This window comes from Grus americana, chromosome 15 (genome assembly GCF_028858705.1).
Source record: "Grus americana isolate bGruAme1 chromosome 15, bGruAme1.mat, whole genome shotgun sequence".
Taxonomy (NCBI): Eukaryota; Metazoa; Chordata; class Aves; order Gruiformes; family Gruidae; genus Grus; species Grus americana.
In genome coordinates, this window is record NC_072866.1 from 4,116,793 (window position 1) to 4,138,824 (window position 22,032).

The 22,032-nt window shown below is 36.5% G+C and overlaps 1 protein-coding gene across 29 annotated transcripts in view; it reads left to right on the forward strand.

Annotated features, from left to right (window-relative positions):
• RBFOX1 (RNA binding fox-1 homolog 1) overlaps positions 1-22,032 on the forward strand; it is a 907,584-nt gene that overhangs the window by 281,370 nt on the left and 604,182 nt on the right. Inside the window, exon 1 of one of the 29 annotated variants that reach the window (XM_054843122.1) lies at positions 8,118-8,232. The exons of 27 other annotated variants lie outside the window; for them this stretch is intronic. In XM_054843122.1, coding sequence (XP_054699097.1) covers positions 8,218-8,232 — 15 coding nt within the window. In that variant the 5' untranslated portion in view covers positions 8,118-8,217. Of the gene's footprint in view, positions 1-8,117; positions 8,233-22,032 lie in introns of those variants that run through there. One more of the 29 variants, XM_054843136.1, reaches the window with a different exon arrangement.

The following is a 22,032-nucleotide window of genomic DNA, read 5'->3' on the forward strand; positions in this document are numbered from 1 at the left end:
CTCTCCAATTATATCCATACACTTTTCATTTCACAATTACCTTTCTCTTCCTTAAGAATGGAGTATTTAGTGAATAATGACCAATTTTACTATAGGAAGTCCCGTGAGTGATATTTATTAAAGTTCATAACTAATTTGGTGTTTATAAAAATACAGAAACTAGAAAAATGAGATAGAACTCTGTACAAATACTTAATAAAATATCTAAAGGACACCAAAAAGGAAGGGATAATTACAGTACAGACAGGATGAGATTCAAGTTTGAGCATATTAAGTCTTCGGTCTTCACTAGCTACTCAAGTTCCTTTCTTCATGGTTATTGACAGAATATTTCTCAGTGGAGATCTGTCTCTCTTAACAATAGAAGATGACTAGCTTAGATGACATAGCTAACTTACAGGCAGTTAAAGACAGGTGAGATGAATCCAGCCTGTAAGAAAAATAACATCATTTGGATAATTTTCTACAAAGGCCTTTGAAAGAACCAGAACATGAAAGAAGTTTAGTGTCATCAGAATTTTCTGACTTTTGAGCCTCTTAATTGTTTGGCTTCCATTTCATCGACTAAACTGATATTAGTGGAATTCTCACCTTCTTCAAAGTGTCTACTTGAATCTTTGTTGGTTTTGGAGCAGAATGCCCTGGATGTTAAAAGATTATGCCCTGTGATTTAATACCCTGTTTCTCTAAATTTCTCTCCCTTCCTCTTTACTCTCTAGCTCAGAGACTGTCTTAGCTAGCTATGATTTTGTATTACTCTTGTCACTGCAGCATATTGTCGGTCGGAAATCACAAGTTAAAGTTATCGTTGTCTGCTTTTCAGTGTTAAAACAAGAAACCCTTATTAAAGCCCTCTATTTGCCCTTTGGAATACAGTGCTGTCAGAAGCGTCAGGGGAATGTAAGCTTAAGCGACCCGTCATTGTACGCTAATGCAAATCCTTTGTTGTTAATCTTGGTATAAGGAAATATAAAATTGGAATGACTTGATATAATTCTACTAAAATACTTGACATTGCATGTCTTGTAGCTCCCACTAGTGTTTGAAATTTTAGTTTACTGGCACTTACTAGACAATGTTTCCTTTCAAATAAATTACCTAAAATGTCTAATGTATTTTTGGATAATGATTTCCTTGTTTCTTAAAGCATCAAATACAGTTAAGTATTTGGACAGGGTACCTAGAGAGATGGTGGATTTCCTGTCACTTCAGGTTTTTTTAAGAAAAAGATTCAATAAAAATCTTTCAGGATGGTTAATATATGTTTGATTTTGCTTCAGAGATGTTGCATGGTCTAGAAGACTTCCAGGCAGAACTAAGAGTTGGTTATTTTGTATTCAAAATTAGTGCTTTATTCCTGTTTGCAGACATTTAAATTCTGCTTTCTTAGGGGAAAAAGCATAATTTTTCAGCATGAGGCTGCAAGGTATAAATGTATTTAGTACATCTTAATCATAAATTTTATAATGTGAAGTTGCGTGGAAATGGTTGGAGTAGAAATCATTTTGGTTGTTGGCCAGATTTTAATTTTTTACTGCCCAAGCATTTTTCACATGTTTATTTACCTGAAGATGAGAGAACACTAACCAATTAGCATATGGTTATATGAAACACAGCGGATATTCCAGTTGGTAAAAAAAATAATTTAAAATGTGTTGTCATCAAGGTGCATGATATGTGACGAGCCTTTTAATGACTTTTAGAAATGTGCTTCACATAATTTGAAACAAGCTTTCTTATCAGTATGTCTTACAATTAATTTAATCTTGTTTCTGTTATTTCCACAGTATTTTTCAATTCAGTGAACCTCATTACATTTGCAAGTGCATTAAATTAGAGTCTGGATAGAAGGAGAGAGATGATTATCAGTTAATTTAATTATGTTTCTACATTTGCCCATTTAATGATATGTCTGCCATTGTTGTTGCATCCTTTACTGCAGTAGCACTATGCAGAAATTAGTTCCGATTCCATGTAAAGTTTGTGTTATCTGATAACTCCTGACAACTAGTGGAGGGACATGTTCAGTACTTCATGAGTCTAATCAGAAATCATTTACTTTAAGTCAAAGGGCTACAGTATAGAATACCTCCACGATATTCACTACATCATTATTATATTTTTTCACTTTGCGTATGTGGTAATGCTTTTACACAGCTTTACATCATTAAATTAGTTAAGAGACAAAACTTTACATTCTTATTGTAACTGAAGAAGCAAGTAAACATGCCACTGTACAATTCTTTTCTAGACAGTTAAACAGCATACCTGAGGAATGTTCTTGTTTTTAAAGAGGAGGAAAAGAGCAAAGTAAGCAAAGCCCAAACAAAATTCACCATTACACAGTCCTTCATATAAAATGGTCTTTATTTTTATTAACAAATTATATGGTTGTTTAGGGAAATGCTAAAACCTGAATTCTAGTACTCATCTTCTAATATGGTGCCTGTCAATGTTACTGCTTTTGGCAGTAACCACTATTTTTGTAGTATTTTTAGTTTTTTCCTTAAGGTTTTTGCCATATGTTTGAAATTTCAAGATGTAACGCATTTGCCCTAGCATCTGGAAATCCTAAGGATATAGCTCCTGAGACGCTCCAAAGTGTTTCTACATTACATGTGCAGATATGTACTGAAGCATATATATGAATTGTGTAGCTAATTAAAGGCAGATCGATTAAGGCAACACTTTTGATTTTTAAACGTTTATAGATATCCAGTATTAAGGTGAGAGAGAAGGAGATTCAGCTGTGAAGTGCAAAACATTTGAAGTTTTAAGGTGCCTGTTTCCTGGATTTTTAGTGTTTTAAGATGGAAGTAAATGGGGAAAGTATTTAAAAAATGATGGCAGAAATAGCCTGTAAATGAGAAAGCAAAATAAAAATGAAATCCAGATTTTACTGAACTCTGAGAACTATTTTTCTATTCCTATATTTTGGAAGTTAAAAAAAATTAGATTTACATTTACTGTTTATAAGTGATGAATCATTCCGTGAACTTCACTGGCTGCAAGGTAAATAACGCACTTACTGTTACTTAGCATATTGTTGTAGAGCTTGTCATTTGTAGAGTACGAGTTTGAATATTGTTCCAATTAGCAAAAGATACATACAGCTTCTGGGTTTTTTTAAAATAACTATTTAATGGCCTCTAACTTGCATGAGGTTGATGAATCCCATATCCTATGACACACACTTCTGTTTATACCCATTATACGTTTTTTTCCATTTTGCTGTATTTTAATGTAAAGTTATGTTTGGCAAGGATGACTGATATGCAGGCACTGTTATTTATACAGCATAGTGCAGGGATATGCCCATATCAGTTAGATCCACTGGAGTTTGTGAAAATTAAAAATATTATAATAATTTCATAGATTTTTTTTTTTTTTTTTTTTTGGGAGGAGGGGTGAAAGTCAGAAGACAAGCCACCTTCTCTGTTTATCTTACCAGTATCCATTTGAGGTTTGAGGACTAACAATGTGTTTGTTTTGAGTTGCAACATTTTGTAACATTTGACACTTTTTAACCATCATTATTCTTCTAAATAAGTACAATCTTTACTGTTCAGCTCCACGGGAAATCCGTGGTTTGAATATCTGCCATTACCCAGGGTCTCTGACAGAGTCCTTTGAGCAGGCTCCCTGGAAAAATTTGCATGGGCCAAAAATGTAATGTTATACTCCTTTATATTGGCAAAATCTTCATTTAGGGACTGCAGGGCAGGGACAAATCAAGCTGTTTGTCCAAACACAGAAACAAAGCAAGGATTCATCAACTAGTTCTGACTCTAATAAAAAATGCCTGGTTACAAGAGTCCACGAGTAATGCTAAAGGCAGAAAGCCAGAGATGCTATGACTGTGGACAGCAACCTGGGGAATTAAATAGACTTAGTTAATAGATCAGTGAAAATTTTGGTTAGCCATTTGGTATATCAGAGAATAAAATCTCTCCTTAAATGAGGATAAATCTACTTGGTTAATCATCATCCTACATAACAGTACTTTTGCATTCTCTGCTTAACTTTTCTAGAAAGTGTTTTGTTTGGGGTTTGGGTTTGGGTTTTTTTTTTTTTTTTTGCTTTGCTTTGAACCAGTGGTAACTTGGTAGTTGATGATGACTTATTTAATGATGCTTGCTGTACAGGGAAGGCTTTCTACTCTCCTTGTTCTTCTCAGTACAGTTTTGCTGTTTCCCCCCCCCAACTGATATTTTTGGAGGGACTGAAATGGAAAGATTAAATCCCTTAATATTCTGTGTCTGAAAAATACTGTGTTTTCCTTTCTGTCAGGAAGAATGCTTTCAAATCCCTCCTTGGTCTAAGCTGCTGTGCTTGACATCTCATTATTTGACTCAGCTGTTTCAGTTTCACCTTCACCCAGCTAATTAAGTAACTCATTGAATGTATTATTCAGTATTTGATTCCCCTATCTGAGTCGGTGAGAGATGGAATTGAAAAAAAAAAAAAATCCCCTTGATGGGATTAGCGAAAGGATTGTTGCTTTGACATGGTGGACTAAAATGAGAATGAGCTAATGAAGTTGGCGATATATGAATCACATTCTGTCACTTCAGCCAGTGTTTGGCCGCTGGTGAAAGCATGGGGATTGGGGTTGCTTTAAAGGGATCATTCCTTAGCTAACCAGATAGTGACCTGTTAATTGTTTCAGGACATCTGTAGTGTGAAAGAGGTTCTTTAGCTTTATTTACATTTTTGTTTCCCTCTTCAGCTGTTGTCCTGCAGGGTATTGTATCATCGTGTGTCTAGTCTAGATATGGGCTTTAGCTATTTGTGGAACTTGGCTTTGTTCATCATTTTGGCTCTGTTACCAACATGTATTACTTTCCGGTGCTTTTGGCAATTTTTGAGTAATTTATTTCTTTTTCTTGGATTATAAATGTAAACAGGAGTGCTCTGCAAATGAGCCAAATCCAGTGTTCAACTGTAGGTTGTCCAATTGCATTCCTGTTCCTCTGACTTTGCCTGCATTTGTGACTGGTCTGTTGTATTAAAAGGGAAGTGTTACTACAACTAAATTGATTTCCTTTTTGCTTCAGAATATTTTTTCTTTAATATTTACATTAGGCCTCCTGAATTAAATGTGAAAATATTTTCATCCACTTATAACCTGTATATTTTTATCATATTGATTAAAGCAAACTTTTTAAAGTAATATTTTTCTAAATGCAAAGTAACATAAAAATGTAATGTCATCAGAGAAATCTAGCCTAAGAGTGTGATACTGATTTTTGATACAGAAGACTGATGTGCTCCAGTGTGTGAATCAGGTATGGTAAGGATTTGAGTCTCTCTCTCTGGAATCCCAGAAAAGCTTTCTAGTCAATTTGCTGTTTATTGTTCTGATGCAAGTGTCTCCTCCTCTTCCTCCCAGGGTTGGGTTGTCCTTTCAGCTTTAATCAGAAGTACCTTCCTGGCTCTGAGTAGGCAATCTTGGCAGTAAAAACCGGTGAAAACTGATAACCTCCAGTGAGGTGTTTTGATAGTGAAACTGGTGTCTTCACCAAAAAGCCATTGGAAGAGGCCTAATCAAGTCTTACACAGAACATCTGATACTTTGTCACTAGAAGAGTTCTTACAATATATGTATTAAAATGAAACAGTTTGGGTAAATCACAGTGCAAAAGCAATCACTAGAAAATTCTTCTCTCCACTTTTAAGTTATTAGTATTTTTTTCTACAGAAAAATAGAGCTGATACCATTTTGTAATGACTAAGAAATGTGAACTGCATTCTGAACAGTTTCACGGCAAAACAAAAAGCAAACCATAGCAGCTTCTCTTTTTGTCTGATGAATGTTGCTTGTGCATTTCATTTTAACAAACAGGATAGTTCCTAAAGCAAGATTCTAGAGCTTTTAGAATATACATACACTCTAAATTTAGGCTAAAAAAAGGTGAAGCCCAATCACTTTTCTTAGCTAAGTATATATTTGAATTTTTATTCTGGAATAAGAGTACATTTTGTCTGTTTACCTTAATCTGTTTTTGCTGTGAGCAGATACCCTCTTTTGGATCTTGGTATGCTGAGGAAAAGGCTAACTTTTGGTTGGAAGTGGTAGCTTTGGAATTGAATTTGACCTCTTTGCCTTGCTTTTGCAGCTAGAGTTTTGTTTGTCCAGAAGGTTTTAATTCTTTGCAAAGAAAAATAAGTAATTGGAATGGGATATCTTTAGATTAGTATTTGGATAAGTACCTTCTTACACTCTCTCTATATCCAAGTATCTTTCAAGACAGTTTTTTTTCCACACAAATGCGTCTATAGCTAGAAAATATGTCTGAGATAAATCTGCTAAACTAAATCTTCAAGTCTTTGTCCTTTTCTTCAGTCTACAAGTAGCAAGATGCACTCATGCCAGTATCACCTTACATCATTTATGGCTATACAGAGGAAGAGATCAATGAGGTAAAATGAACACAATTTTTTACTGCATGTTTGGGGTGTGATGATTCCCAGTAATTATGAATAGAAGAGTAGGTAAATATCCAATTTTTGCTAGTGCTTCCTCTGTATTTTCATTGCTCTTACAAATCTAACGTTATTAATATTTTTTTTTAAGTTCACGACGCTTCAATTTTTAGTTCAATTTTATGTTCTTATCCTGGAATTCTGTGCTCACACTTTAAATATTAATGACTTCAAGCACAAGCTATGTTAATGAAGCCGTTATGTCTTTTGAGTTTAAGTATCATTAATTTTAGGAAACTACTTCTCATGTGAGTAATCAGGAGCAGCTGTTGGTTTGCTGCAAAAGTGCATAAATGAAAAGAAATAATGAATATTTGCATCAGTAACTTCAAAAAAACAGAGACAGTTTGCTGTAAGCATACCTGTGCTATGTGTTGCTGTGGTCATATATTCCCAAATTCAAAGGCTGTGTCATTCTGAATGTACTGAATTTTTAGCTTTCACTGTGTCTTTTTAATACACCATATTGAGGGTTGTTGAAACTGCGCGTACTAAAGTTTTCTTCTTGAAATAATAGATATTAAAGGTATTATTCTAATAATATTTCAAATTACAACTAATTTAATTTTCTACTGTTCAGCTGTTTTCAATATGTAAAGGGTAATTTTAGTGACAAAGCTGCTGTAAGTTATTTTCTCACTGACTTGTTTGTCCTCTAGAAGATTTACAATGTATGTCTCTGGCTTAAGTAATCCCAATTGCAGCAAGGCACCATATGCTGAATTGTATTAGATACTAGATTATATACAGCTTTTACTGACTGGGGAGACTTTCTTGCCTGGGCAATGTATTTTAGCAAAGGAGGAAGTGAATGCCTTCAGTTCCGATGAACAGCCCACAGAGAAGCTGGTTAAGGGAGAACGTTGTCCCTTCCAGACAGAACAGACCAGCCAGTCATGCTGAGACCAATGGAGATAAGTTTTTGCTGATGTGCTTACCTAAGCATTCAGAAGCAACCCTGTATTTCTCAGAGATCTCAGAAATAGCTGGGGTGTTTCCAGTTGGACTAAGTTATACTACACAAGTTCTATAGTACTAGAAAGGCGATCTTTTTGGTCCTATGGTGTGGTAGAGCTGTAGTGCGTATCACTGCTGTAGTATGCTGTAGTACATAAAGTTACACTAACAGCTCCTTGAATGTGTTTGTCACCTTTTTTTAGCTTCTTTGAACCAGAGCCTGTCTCATGATAAGTTTTCCTTCACAGTGGTTATGCTGAAATGTTTGCAATAGCAGGGAGGTTCTCTAGAATGTCAGAAGAGGGTTGTTTACTTGTTCTACTATCAATTGACTAAAGTAGCAGCCTGCGAGCATTATCTACAAGTAGACTTCTGGCACATACTTCGCTTATCTGAGGGATTTCTAGAATTGATGATGCCACATCAGTTCAGATATTTAAGCATCTGAGATTTTTTGATTGCAGGTTCTCCGCATGCTTTCTGAATGTTTGGGATATGCCGTACTGTGTGTAATTGAAAGGATTCTGTCTGGCTCGCGTTAGCATAAAGATAGCTGCCACCCTGATCCAACTCAGAGTTGCGCAGCTGGGAATGCGTGCTGCAGAAGTGTGTGCTAATTTTATTCTCAACCAGAAAATGCCTGTCTTTTTTGTCTCCCCTATTGTAAGCTTTTCCCCTCGCTATGTTAGCAGGGAGGGTTAAATGAGAACTCACAGGGTGAGCCAAGGACTGTGGAGAAGCTGCACCTAACCCAAGAAGGGGAACTTTTTTTTTATGATGATAAATTTGGTGAGTTCATTTACTTTCCTTTTGTTGATCTTTTTAGTTGTTCAGGGCAATATCTGAACTGTAAGCCTTTGGTGAATGGACTTGGAATGACTCTTATGTTCATGACGGTTAGTGCAACCATGACAGCAGGTAAAGCTGAAAGTAATAGCATTACTGTAATTTCTTTCTTATTAACAAATGTGTCATAGTACATAGTCATAGAATATGGAAACATCTCATTTATATTTTTAGTTTATTATAGTCTAGATTGCTCTTGAGCCAGAAGGCCTGTTCTCCCATCTCTGCTATCCTATCTTCACCATTTAGGGATTCGGATCCCAGTTTATACAATTTTCTACAGGTCGTTTTGTTATTCTTACTGACAATTTTCCTATCTGAATATAAACCATACTATCTTGCTTTTCTCTCCTTTTACTCCATTGCATTAAAACGTAGATTTGAAACTCCACTGCTACTACTATAATGTTCACTGCATATGCATTTGTTTACCTACATCACGTCCAGACCAAGGTATATCTGCATGCGTGTAGAACTCTTCTCATTGAAGAGCATGCCCCATTCTTCTGCATCTCAACTCATGACATTTGTGGTGGTGTTACCAATAGCTTGTAACGTCCTTAATTACCAGATACTGATTTTATCAATCAGCTAAAATACCATTTTTTTAATAACTTCCATTCAAGTCTACTTGATCTCTCTGGGCTTGAACCTATCTGGTATTGCTGGATACGGAGTTGGAAATATTCCTAGCTTCAAATAAACAAATCATTTCTCTTTCCAAGTGTATAGTTGTAGAAATATAACAGCAGTTAACTAAGGCATCATCACAGTCTCATGATTGCTACCGTTTCAGTGGAGGATATAAACATATGGCATATTCTAAAGTAGATACAAAAAATACTCCTTTTGGTTGTTGTATACTGTTATTTTCCCAATTTCATTTTTGTTGAAACATTTATATTTAAGTCTTATTCACAGCTTCTTATTCAGTATATTTTCTGTGGTCATTAATAAGCCTAAAACTGACTTGTGAGTCAAATAAAACAACCTACTTAGTACCAAAATTGAACTCAGTGTTATGAATATACAACATAAATTATCATTCGTCATTGTAGCGTGCAATGTCTACAAACAGGGATTGCAAACTCTTTTCAGGTATCCAAATCAGAAATGAGAATAAAGGAAAGATAGAGATACTTAAGCTTCTTTTCTTTGATAAAGGTTTTAAACATCCATAGTGAGATAGCATTAGCAAAGATATTCTATGACTGCTTTTGTAAAGAAAGATGATTTAAGGCTTGTAGTCATTGTGATTTTTATTTCTGGATGAAGAGTTGTTACTTCATCTTGTGGAAGAAATCTAATAGCCATTTTTTTTTGTTATAAAGTGAAAAAACAAGGTTGTTAGAACAAGAAATACTGCTTTGTAGAGAACAGCATTGCTGAGAGCATGGATAAAATGGTGGTGGATAGCTGGAATATCTGCTGGGAGGTATGTGTGGAAACCCGCAACCAAAAAGCCTGCAGCAGCTTCAGAGATTAGCAAGATTGCTTGGTGTCTCTCTGAGCTTTTACAGTGGTATTTTTTTAAATTTATTTATTTGTGTGTATCAAAAGTGCAAATGCAGTTTTGGGGGCTTTTTCTCAGCTGTCAGAAATCCTGTGAATGACTCAAATTTTGAGGGTCTCCTCTACAAATTCACTTGTATGGAACGTACTTTATGAACTTGGAGCAATAAGAAGTTAGACTGGGAAAGGTGTTTCTAGATGCTGGGTTACAGAAACCTCAGCTTTCTATCCTCGTTCTGTTCTGGTGGCATTCTCAGTCTGTGCTTTTGGCTCACAGTCACATATCCTGTGTGCTCCATATTCAGGATAGTAGAGTTTCTGCATCTGTCGAAATACAGGTAGCTGTTATCACTCTTACTGTCATTACTGCCGCCTCCTACCCTGTGCTGTGATTTAAATATTGCTTTTAGATATTATATGTATTAGAATAAGTTTTTCTGTAGTTACAGAATTGTACATGAATTATCCATGATAATTTTCTCATCAAATTTAGACTCTGAAAAATGTTTCATGATCTTTAGTAGTCGCACGTATGAAGAAATCAACTTGCTGATCAAAAGCTCCCTCTGTACTTTTCTTTTTCTATGGAGTTCCCTTTGCACTTTGAAATTCTTTAAAAGTAACAGACAGTTGCTGATAAAGTAGTTGCCATGAGTGACAACTGAGAATACTGTTATTTTTGCTTGTGAGGATACCAGATGGGAATTATGTAAAGTGTAGTTAACTGAAGCCTTCAAAAGACATGCACATTTGGGTAGCTAATTTTGCAAGTGCTTTTTTGTTGTTGTTTCGGTTTTTTCAGCATTGCAGGAGGTCTGAGGACAAAAGGAGGAGATCACGTATGCTTCATCTGTTGTTTGATTATAGTCCTTTAGAGTCTCTGATAATTTTGATATGGGCTGACTTGATCTTTTGAACCTTTATTCATTCATTAAATTTTAAAAGTTAGCATTCTGAACTGGACAGTACAGACAATATTTTGTGGAGTAGCTCCTCTGATACTGAATCTCAGCATTCATCTGGTATTCAGTAGAAAACCTTGTACTGGATCCGCTTTTCTGAAGCTTATTTCCATCTCTTGAACGTCAACTTGCTGTTGGCTTTTGTCGTATCATTATACCATGTTAAGAAATGGATTTTTCCAGCCTGATGTAGTGAAAAAAATGTTAGTACTTGGAAAATATCTGGTATAATTTACTGAATATTATCATTTGATTGTCATCACATAATTTTGTAGAATGTATTTCTCTGGCTACATCATTAATAATCTTTAGGCTCAGTAAGAGCATTTACAGTGTAAATGATGATGATTTTCAGTATTTGTATTATAAAAATAGCTACAGTTTTAGATGTTATTTTGAACGTGTTAAAAACAATGATGAAATTGCATATTTAATCAGTTTAAGCAGTCAAAAATACGGAAGCAGCAAAAAGAAATACTTTATAGTTGATGGGAATTTAAACTATAGAAACAAGGAAGCAAAACTGGTTGCAGATCTTAGATTCTTTTCCTTGAAAATTCTTCATTGTCGATCAGTTTTACTAAGTATCTTTTAAAACATACCAGTTATGACTGCAAATCCGTGGCATTCTGGGAATTCCAAAGCGAAATAACTGTCTTTATCAGGATTCCTTTAGTTAACATTGGTCATCCTAACAACTTTCTGCTTTGCTTTAATAATTACGTTATTTTACTTTGGGATTTATAACACTGCTTTCATGAGACAATAGATCATGCAAGAGAGAGTTTGTGTGACTCAAATGTTTTTAAGGACAACCTTTATATACAAAACTGTCATATGTTTAAACAAAAACCCAAAAGTAAGACTATATAAAAGCAGTGACCAAAAAAAAGGTGTCTTCCTAATTTTATACTAATTCTTCTAAAAATCAGAATTTCCAACAAATTATCTTATAAATGCATTTAATATTCTCTATTTTGATAAAAAAATGTTTTGTTCTAACCACTTAAAGCCAATTTAGGATCCTTTCAGTCTTTAGTGAGTGTTGGAAAGCAGTTAATTATGTTTGTGTTTAAGTATGCATGTTTTAAAGAACATCAGCTCTATTTTAGTGGAAGATACTACTATAATTCTTTTGTTTGTGTTCAGCTATGACAAGACATAATAATATTTTTCTTTCTGTTTTAGAAAAATATAGATAATAATTTTCTTCCAGAGGATATATTGGTATTCTTCTAGTCCTGTTTTTACTTGGTAAAGGCATAGCTATAGCAAATGAGACCTAGGGGGCTTAGTGCTGATGTTAGTGAATTTATTGTTGAAATATCACTCTCTGTTTTATAATACTGGGTTAAAATGTATTTAAAAAATACTGTTCTTTACATTTGGTGGGAGAATTTGAGCATTTGGTCTTATTCTAACAAACAATCTGGACCTTAATCTGCTAAGTGTATGAAATGCATTCATGTTAATTCCTTGTGGTTTGGGTCAGCCCATTAAAGTACATCAGTCCATTACAGCGATCACGTTGATAAAGTTAAAACAACTCAGCAGTACCGTGGTGTCCTGGTTTCGGCAGGGATAGAGTTAATTTTCTTTCTGACAGCTGGTGTAGTGCTGTGTTTTGGATTTAGGATGAGAACACTGTTGATAACACATTGATGTTTTCAGTCGTTGCCAAGCAGTCAAGGACTTCTCAGCTTCTCATACTGCCCTGCTAAGGAGAAGGCGGGGGGCACCCAAGAAGCTGGGAGGGGACACAGCCAGGACAGCTGACCCCAACTGGCCAAAGAGATATTCCATACCATACGACGTCATGTCCTGTTTTCTAACTGGGGGGTGGGCTGAGAGGTGTGTAACTGGGGGCCTGGTGCGGCAGCTGGGGGCCTGGCACAGCAGCGTTCAGAGTGATGGCATTTGTCTTCCCAAGTAACTGTTCCATGTGATGGAGCCCTGTTTTCCTGGAGAAGGCTGAACACCTGCCTGCCGGTGGGAAGTGGGGAATGAATTCCTTGTCTTGTTTGGCTTGTGCGTGTGGGCTGGCAGGCTGGGCAGCTGGGGGCCTTGTGTAGCATCGACTTCAGGTGATAAGAAATTGTGCTGTTCGTCATTTGGTTTGTATTTTTATTATTATTATCATCATCATCATCATCCTTTTTGTGTTTGTCCTATTAAACTGCTTTTATCTCAACCCAAGAGTTCTCTCACTTTCACTCTTCCAATTCTCTCCCCCATCCTGTTGGGGGAGTGGGAGTGAGCGAGCAGCTGCGTGGTGCTTAGTTGCCAGCCAGGGCTAAACCACGGCACATGGGATCTCTCTTGTTTGAATGTAGTGATGATACAATTTGATGTGGAACTTTGATTATCATTTAAGTTACAGTTAAGATTTCAGCCCTGAAATTTGCCTTATAAGCAAAGAGAAATGCTTTATGAGTGTGCAGCTGTTATGGGAGTTTGTTGGTAACTTGATAGCCTTGTATAAATAAAATCAGAAGCTGGTTAATTGGCAGGAAACCAATGAAAGGAACACTTTCTCTGAATCAGGTTGTAAATATTTTTTTCCATTTATTTACAGAGCACTATTTATTAGATAGAAAAGTTTCAGCCTATTTACATTAAAACTGATTCTTTACCCTCATTTTAATAAATAATTATAATTAGAGCTAGCCCTTGTAAGATCCTTGCATTGATAAAGAAAAAACAAACACGTTATGGGCACATCGTTTTCCAAGTTGACATACTATATATGGTACTCTTAGTTGAGGCACAAATTTTTTAATAGATTCCCCCACCCCTCACTCCCCCTTGACTTGATAAAGAGTATTGGATTTTACAGTTCAATGAGTATCTGGTCTTTATCATTCATGTGCTGTATTGTAGTTATTGTTAATGGTTATGTGAACAGCAAAATAGGAAGCATATATCACCTGTCAGCCCATGTTCTGTATACCCATCTTGGATTAAATTATAGTAGGATTGATTAGCAGAAGCCGCTAAAACGAAAGTTCCATAGAGAAGTTGTGGATTTTTTTGTCTAAGGTTCAGAATTTGTGTTCAAAGTTTCAGTATATTAGGATCATAAATTTTAAATTGATCTCACCGAAAAGCAATTTAAAAAATTTACCAGATCAAATAAAAGTGTATTAAGCTGGTTTATACAAAAAGAGGGAGAAGTATGTTTTTCTGCTAGAATGTAATTCTAACAACTTCTTAGTTTATGGGAAATGTGTGCAGTTATACTTACCATGGGTTGAAAATAATTGTTCAAGGAAATGTTCTGAGTTCAGGAGCAGTGCCATTTGTGCTCCATCAAAAATTGATTTTGATGGAATCAGTTTTTTAGCTCTTGAAACTGATCTACTGTCTCTGTTTTACTTTTAAGCATTGATGTAATTACTCAGTTTTTCACTGGTGAAAAGAACCGTTGACATCCAACCAAAATTTGATTAGCAAATTAAAACCAAACAAAAGGGTGTGTTTTTCTGTATAATATGTAATTAAACTGCGGAATTGCAATGGGATATTCCAGAGGCCAAAAGTATGAGGAGTTTCAAAAACAGAATGGATGAGTTTATAAGATAAAAATCTCATGGTTATTTAATGGCCTGAAAACAGCTTCTCGGTCAGAGTGTATGTCAACTGCTGGTTTTTAGAACCTAGTTACTGTACTTCAGGCCTCATACACAGGTTTCTGAGGTGGAACAGTACTGATGTATATACATGTGTCATGTATACAAAGCCTAGTTTACACCCAAGACACTATACACCTTCCCTAAGTTATTGCCACAGACTACTTTCTGACTGCCTCACTTCTTTATTACTCCATTCCTAGGGCTCTGATGCAGTTCAGTCAAAGCACGGTGTTAGCCATCAGTGCCCTAGAGACAGTATAGGCGCTTCTATGCGAGACGAGGTTTTAACATAGCTGAACTCTTATCTTATCCACGATGGTAGAGAGCCTGCAGGCTCAAACTGAAGGCTTAGCTCATGGTTGGTGTATTTAAGCAGAAAAGCTTTGTGTTTAGACGTGAGAGAAAATGAGAGCTATCGATATTAATTTGAGGTTTAATTCCTGTACAGCTCCTAAAATTCATAGTATGATGCTTGATGCTTCGTTCCTACTGGATTTTCTCTGTTGAATAGATGACTTAACCTGTCTAGTGAGTGAGAAATTGCAGATTATGAGACTAATAAAGATAATAACCTTAGAAAAATTGCATTTAGATGGCTAGGTTGTTCCTTTCATTTCTCTACTAGTTTAAGAAAAGGAGGAAGAAACTGATTTTCTTAAATTTGATGGATCCAAATCCATTTATAAATTAACTTCTTGTCACACTGACCTCTTGCCTTGAGATTATTTTGGCACCTCTCTTTTCCAAATGCCCTAGCTCATTTTATGCATTCATCTTTCATGTGCATCTTGGGGGGGAATTGCCAGTATGTACAGTGAAATCAGTTTTGCAACAAATACAGTAGCTATTGTATTTCAGTTGTATACTGTATATCTTCACATACTATACAGCATTACACAGAGAGATTATCTGCACTCCAATTAAAAAAAAACCAAACAAACATTGAATTATTAGCCATCAAAAGTATTTATTACAACCAAGTAATCAATACTCCTTGTTTACAAAGAAGGTTAGTTCCTCAGTGCACATTAATCCATACACAAAACCACAAAATCTGTGGTGACAATGGAAGAGAGGGCTTTTGCGGGGGGAAGGGGCCTTGCGGGTTTTTCGGTTGGTTGGTTGGTTTTCGTTTCTTTTGCTCCTGTGTGGTGTGTCTCTTGACCAGTACTGAGACAGCGTCATCCTTCAGCAAAAAAGATGCCAGGGACATTTGTTCGCAGTGAACCTGTTCTTGGCACTTTAGTGCTGATATAGGCCGAAGCATCTGTTTGGGGGAAAAATAGCCAAGAAAAAGCAGGAGGGACAATACATCGTCTGTATACTTACTTGAAAAGTACATGTATGTTAGTACTGAGACACTTACATGAAAAGTAAACATTCTCAATTCCAGCACACTCATTCAGGAGAAGAGCACGAATTGGGGATATTGGGTGCTGATCACTTCTGAGCAGTAACACATCCGTGCCACTGACATTTCTCTCTGCTTGTTTTCCTTTGCAGGCTTCACTTACAGGCTGTTTTGGCTTCTTTGTACATGCAATGTGAAAGGCTGTTATTCAGCAGCCCTTCAGAGCTCTTATTTGACCGGTATCTTTTTAACTATGAGATTCCTAAAAAGATTTGTAAAAGAAATGGGTTCTGATGTCTTCATTACAGTATAGCTTGGCAGATATTTCAGAGGAAACTGGTCTTGTATACCCTACACTGGGAATAGAAGAAGGAAAATAGATCACATCTCAGTTACTTTCTTCTTGCCAACAATAACAAAAAAGTCTGACTATTGGTTGATAAGAAAGAATCTTCTTTTTAATTTGCTCATGATAATAGTCCTTTGCATACAGTTTTCGCTCATGCCTTTGTGACCACATTCTTATTAGTGTAATGATGCAGAGGTATGCCAGAAAGTTGAAATAAAGTTTCCATCTATGAAGCACCAAATAATTTGTAACCTGAGTACCTGTCACACTTATGAATATGTAGAAGCTGAAAAATAATAAATTTCTGATTGCTGTGGGTTAACCCCAGTAGGCAGCTGTGCACCACCCAGCCACTCACTCACTCCCCTCTGCAGTGGGACTGGGGAGAGAGTCGGAAGCGTAGAAGTGGGAATACTTGTGTGTTGACATAAAGACAGTTTAATAGGTTGTTCTGGTTTCGGCAGGGATAGAGTTAATTTTCTTTCTGACAGCTGGTGTAGTGCTGTGTTTTGGATTTAGGATGAGAACACTGTTGATAACACATTGATGTTTTCAGTCGTTGCCAAGCAGTCAAGGACTTCTCAGCTTCTCATACTGCCCTGCTAAGGAGAAGGCGGGGGGCACCCAAGAAGCTGGGAGGGGACACAGCCAGGACAGCTGACCCCAACTGGCCAAAGAGATATTCCATACCATACGACGTCATGTCCCATTTTCTAACTGGTCAGCTGGGAGCCTGGTGTGGCAGCTGAGGGCCTGGCGCAGCATCAACTTCAGAGTGATGGCGTTTGTCTTCCCAAGTAACTGTTCCATGTGATGGAGCCCTGTTTTCCTGAAGATGGCTGAACACCTGCCTGCCGGTGGGAAGTGGGGAATGAATTCCTTGTCTTGTTTTGCTTGTGTGCTTGGGTTGGGAAGCTGGGCAGCTGCGTATCATCAACTTCAGGTGATAAGAAATTGTGCTGTTCATCACTTGTTTTGTTTTTTGTTTTTGTTTGGGGTTTTTTTTTCCTTTTTGTGTTTGTCCTATTAAACTGTTTTTATCTCAACCCAAGAGTTCTCTCACTCTTCTGATTGTCTCCTCTGTCCCACTGTGGGGGACTGAGCAAGCGGCTGCGTGGTGCTTAGTTGCCAGCCAGGGCTAAACCATGACATAGGTAAAGCAAAAGCTGCACGGGCAAGCAAAGCAACACAAGGAATTCATTCACCGCTTCCCACGGGCAGGCAGGTGTTTCACCGTTTCCCAGAAAGCAGGGCTTCGTTGCATGTAGGGGCTATTTGGGAAGACAAACACCATAACTGGGAACGTCCCCCTTCCTCTCTCTTTCCCCCAGCGTTTATTGCTGAGCACGACACCAGATGGTCTGGAATGTGCCTTTGGTCAGTGGGGGTCAGCTGTCCCGGCTCTGCCCCCTCCCAGCTTCTTGTGCACCCCCAGCCCACTGGCTGCTGGGGCAGCCCGAGAACCAGAAACGGCCTTGAGGCTGTGTAAGCGCTGCTCGGCAGGGAATAAAACATGCCTGTTTTGGTCACAAATCCAAATCACAGCATCGTACCAATGAAGAAAACTAACTTCATCCTAGCCAAAACCAGCACACAGATTTAAGAGGAGGAGAAACTTCTTGCCTATATTTAATCTAGATTATTTTTTTTTTAAATGCTCAGATACAAGGCAATTGTTTATGCAGTGAAGTCTTGATTACAATATGAAGTCCTGTTTTGCTTTTTTTGCTCAAAAAAGCATAGTGAATGCATAACAAGTTTTTTATGAATGTAACTGTTTTTACTGCTTGGAAATAGACATATTTTATGAATATATATTAAAAGCATAATACTCATCCTTTTGTGACTGAATCAAAACTTTAGTGTAATATCAAACTAAAACCCACAACCTTTTCTACAGAGCCTTAATTTTCATGGGCACCTACTTTCTTAGCACACTTTCTTTCATTAAGAAATTTCTTTCCTGTCACTCTGTAAGCCTGAAAATTTGCTCAGTTAAAAATTATATTTACTTCTATCAATACATAGCTCTAAAGTGACGAATTCTGTTCAAAACTTCAACAAAAGTTCTCTTCAGTCTTGTAAGTTATTTTTGTGAACGGTGGACTTAACTGGAATAGTTTTATTACAGATTTGTACCCTTTTGTCCTCACAGTCACCACTCGAAAAACACGAGCTCCTTCCCAGCAGCGACTTAGTATCTTTACTTCACATAATGAGTCCTCCCCATCTCAGCATCCTCAGCTCTCTTTGAGGTCTTTTACCAACTGATGTAGTGGCTGGTTTTGCAAGTAATGTTTGGTCTTTTCCTTTTACTCAGGCACTAATTCATGAAAAACACAGGAACATAATAGCACTTGGGGCTTCTGCTTCCCTGTCAAATGTGGCCGAACTTACTAAATGTAAGGTGTTGAGGTACTTGAGGTACAAGATAATTGTATATGCTTGTTTCCTTTAGGAGACCGGGCTAAAAAAAGATTAATTTCTCCAGGAATCCAGTTGTTCCCTTATGCTGATGTTAATTTGAAAACATAAACTGTCAAATTAGATTGCTTTCTATAAAAGTTGCATCTGCGCGTTGGGTATTTATTGCCAGTTGTCGTCTTACCCAGCTTACCTGAAGTGTAGTCTGTGTTCAAACCACGCTGGCAGTTTTATTGACAACTCCTGTTCTGGATTTGTCAGGAATATATATTGATCACCTAGATTTCAGTGACTTAAAATACAGTAACATTTGTGTGGCTGTTGATCTACTTGATGCCTAAGGGCATATTGTTAGGTAAATAACATTTACAGTTTAAAAATTCAGTTTTAACAGTTTAAAACTGTTAAAATTTAGAGTTTTGAAAAATCTTGTGATGGCTGTTAACCTGACTTTGCTCCTGAAGTGACACTTTTTTTCCAAATTAGTTAAAAATGAGGTATAATTAGATTTTCAAAGGATTCATTAGAAGATTGCACACAAACTAGAAAATGGGAATTGTGTATATTTTCCCACTTTGAAACTGAAACTGAAGATGGATTCAGATGCAACTGTGTTACTCTTTGTATTCAGCATGGCAACTTTCAGCCTTGAAAAACAAAGGTCATTAAAAACAGGAGTTTCATATTTGACCTGTATATCAAAATGATGTTATATGTAGGAAACTTAAATATTTCCATGCTATTCAAACTGATAACTTTATCTAATGTAGATTTGTATTGCTATCTTTGAAAATTAAATATTTACCTTCCCCCAAATTCTTAACCTGTTATTTTTCTAGGCTTCAACAGCAAATTCCTATAGATATAGCTAGATACTTCTACATGATAGATTCATGTCTTAAAATTACGTGCCACTTTTCTGAAAATGCTACATATTTCTCAGGTAGTTTTATGCAGTTGTGATGACCTAAGGACATAGGCAGAAGATTTACATTCAGGTAGTTTTGCATCATTGGACTAAGGAAAACATATGCTTGCAGAAATTAGATGAGTTATGAGGCACACAGAGGCTTGCTTTCTGTTCTGTCTTTGCATCTCTAAGTATTTAGAGTGTTTTTAAGAAAAGGTCAAGTCAGTCATAAAGGTGAGAGAATGAAGAGGAGAAGAAGTGGGAAGGTTTCATATACTCCAGTCCATAAAGCTTTATCAGCAAGCAGTACCTGTTCCCTCAAACACTTCTTTGTTAATGAAAAAAGTCAAGCTTTCTTTTTGAAAATAAGTTTTCAGCTCTTGATAGCCTTGAAAATTGTAAATGAACATAAGCAAAACACTAGAATCAGAAGAAAGAAGAGATTGGGTATCCACTTACACAGCCGGATGGTGGGTGGATGTGTGGGAGGCCACACACAAGAGTCCCTTCAAATCTACATTAAAAATACAGCAGTATTTTTACAAGCAGTAATTTTTTATTATCAAATTTGTCAGTTCAGTTTCTAAGAGTCTTGTAAACCTTTCTCTTAAAGTCTGTCTACTTTTAGCTAGAAAAAAGATGAGTAAGCTCCCCAAAGTCTTGAGAAGCTTGATTTTAAATCCCTGATCAGATGGATTTCCTTTTTGACTCTAGACAGACAACCCTGGCGCAACAGAAAAAGATGCAGATGACCCAGTCTTCACCTGGTTTGTGCTTGTAGCTTGTAGACACAAACCTCTGTTGGTCCAGAAATGTTAGTAAATAGAGATTTAGTAACTAACTAACTAGAGATGAAGCTATTGCTTTGGTAAATAAAGCTCTTTTCTTACATCTTTGACATTGCAACTGTTGAAGCCACTAAAATCCTGGAATTGGTTTCTTAACTTAATGTGATGAGGCTCCTGCTTGGGTCCTTCAGTTGCTGGTGACAAACTTAGTAAAGACTTGAATGTCACATTCTAAGGTTTCCTTTTTCATTTATTTTCTTCTTCAGTAAGTATTACTGTGTGGTTAATTTGTTCTCTGGAACGGACAAAATAGAACTAATATGAAATTCAAATGAATTCTTCTGCTGGCAGCCTGTTTGTCAGCAGTAATAATGAAATATAATGGCTAATGGATAGTGAAAAAAGATTAAATATTTTCCTCAATAATTCACGTCTTTGATATATTTAAGCACTTGAAAAAATCCAGAAAAATAGCATTTGACTGTGTACTTTTAAATTTGAAATATATATATTCTTGTTTAGTTTAACATTAGGTTACCTCTACATATGCTTTAGTCATTAAAATGAATCCGTTTCACTTTTAAAAATTTTAAACCTGAAACACTCCTCACCCCACCCTTTTATTTCTAAACCTACAGCCTTTTTATGTAATAGGAAACCATTTTTTGTGAAGAAAAGACACAATTTGTGTTAGCACTTGTTGAGATGCCAAGGATACGTGTAAAATACCCGACCAACCTGGTCGGTGCAATAGATTAATCTTTCATAGGGAAGTTGAACAAGATTTTACAAGGTTGTTTGCTTCCACCTACTGACCGTTCTTGATATTACAGACAAAAGCAATTGGAATACTTAATAACTTCCAGAGTCTCATCTTGCCTCCTTCTGGTACAGGCCATGAGAGTAGTATATGTACATATGAATTCTGTTTGCCTTTTATATTTCATTACTTTCACATGAGGAAAAAAAAAGGTGTTAGAAATGCAAATAACTTTTCTAAAGCTTCTTAGCCTGTACAGTTTGCTTATTTTTTTTTTTTTTGGGGGGGGGGGTGTGTTTGTTTTGTTTTGTTTCTGGTATTCTGTGTTACAGTGGTAGGGAAGTAGAGGAAATAAGTTTTGGACAGCAGGGGGATAACAAACAGAAAAATGTATGATAAAGTACACAGCCACGTACAGGTGTTAGTTATGTTGGCATGACTAATGGCTACCTGAGGATATTGATTTCACTATTTCTATTTGCATTTCAAGAAGTAAAATTAAATGTAGAGTTATAGAAGCTAATGTAAAATAAGGTGTATGAAGGTTTCTACTCCATTCTAAAGCCAAGATGTCATGCAGCGTCGTGCTACCAACAATGATTACTTTTACTTTCTAGAGCTTTTCTTTCACTTGTTTTTAGTAACATTTGTATAATGCTAATACCGGATGAAGGTGGTAGGTATGTTTCCCAAGGGCCTAGTGTATTAAACTTTGAAATCCCTGAAACGTGTGAATGATCAAACAGAGCACAACTGGGATGAGGAAGGGAGCCTCCTTAGGAGTAAAATGGGGATTGTATCTAATGTGTTCTGTACTATGCGATTGCAGTAGATCTTGCTGTTGAGTTACCTAAATCGTTAGTTGTCTTCAAGCTAGCACTGAAAGAATTGTACCTCTTGGTCTCACTTTTCTATCTGGTAAGCCATAGTACTCAATACAACCATAAATTTAATACCAGTTGGTCATTAAGCTGGCGAAATTTCAGTAGGAACATTTAAAGGCAACCTTTCAGAACTGTGTGCCTGCAAACAGAGAGATGAGCATAGTTTCACCA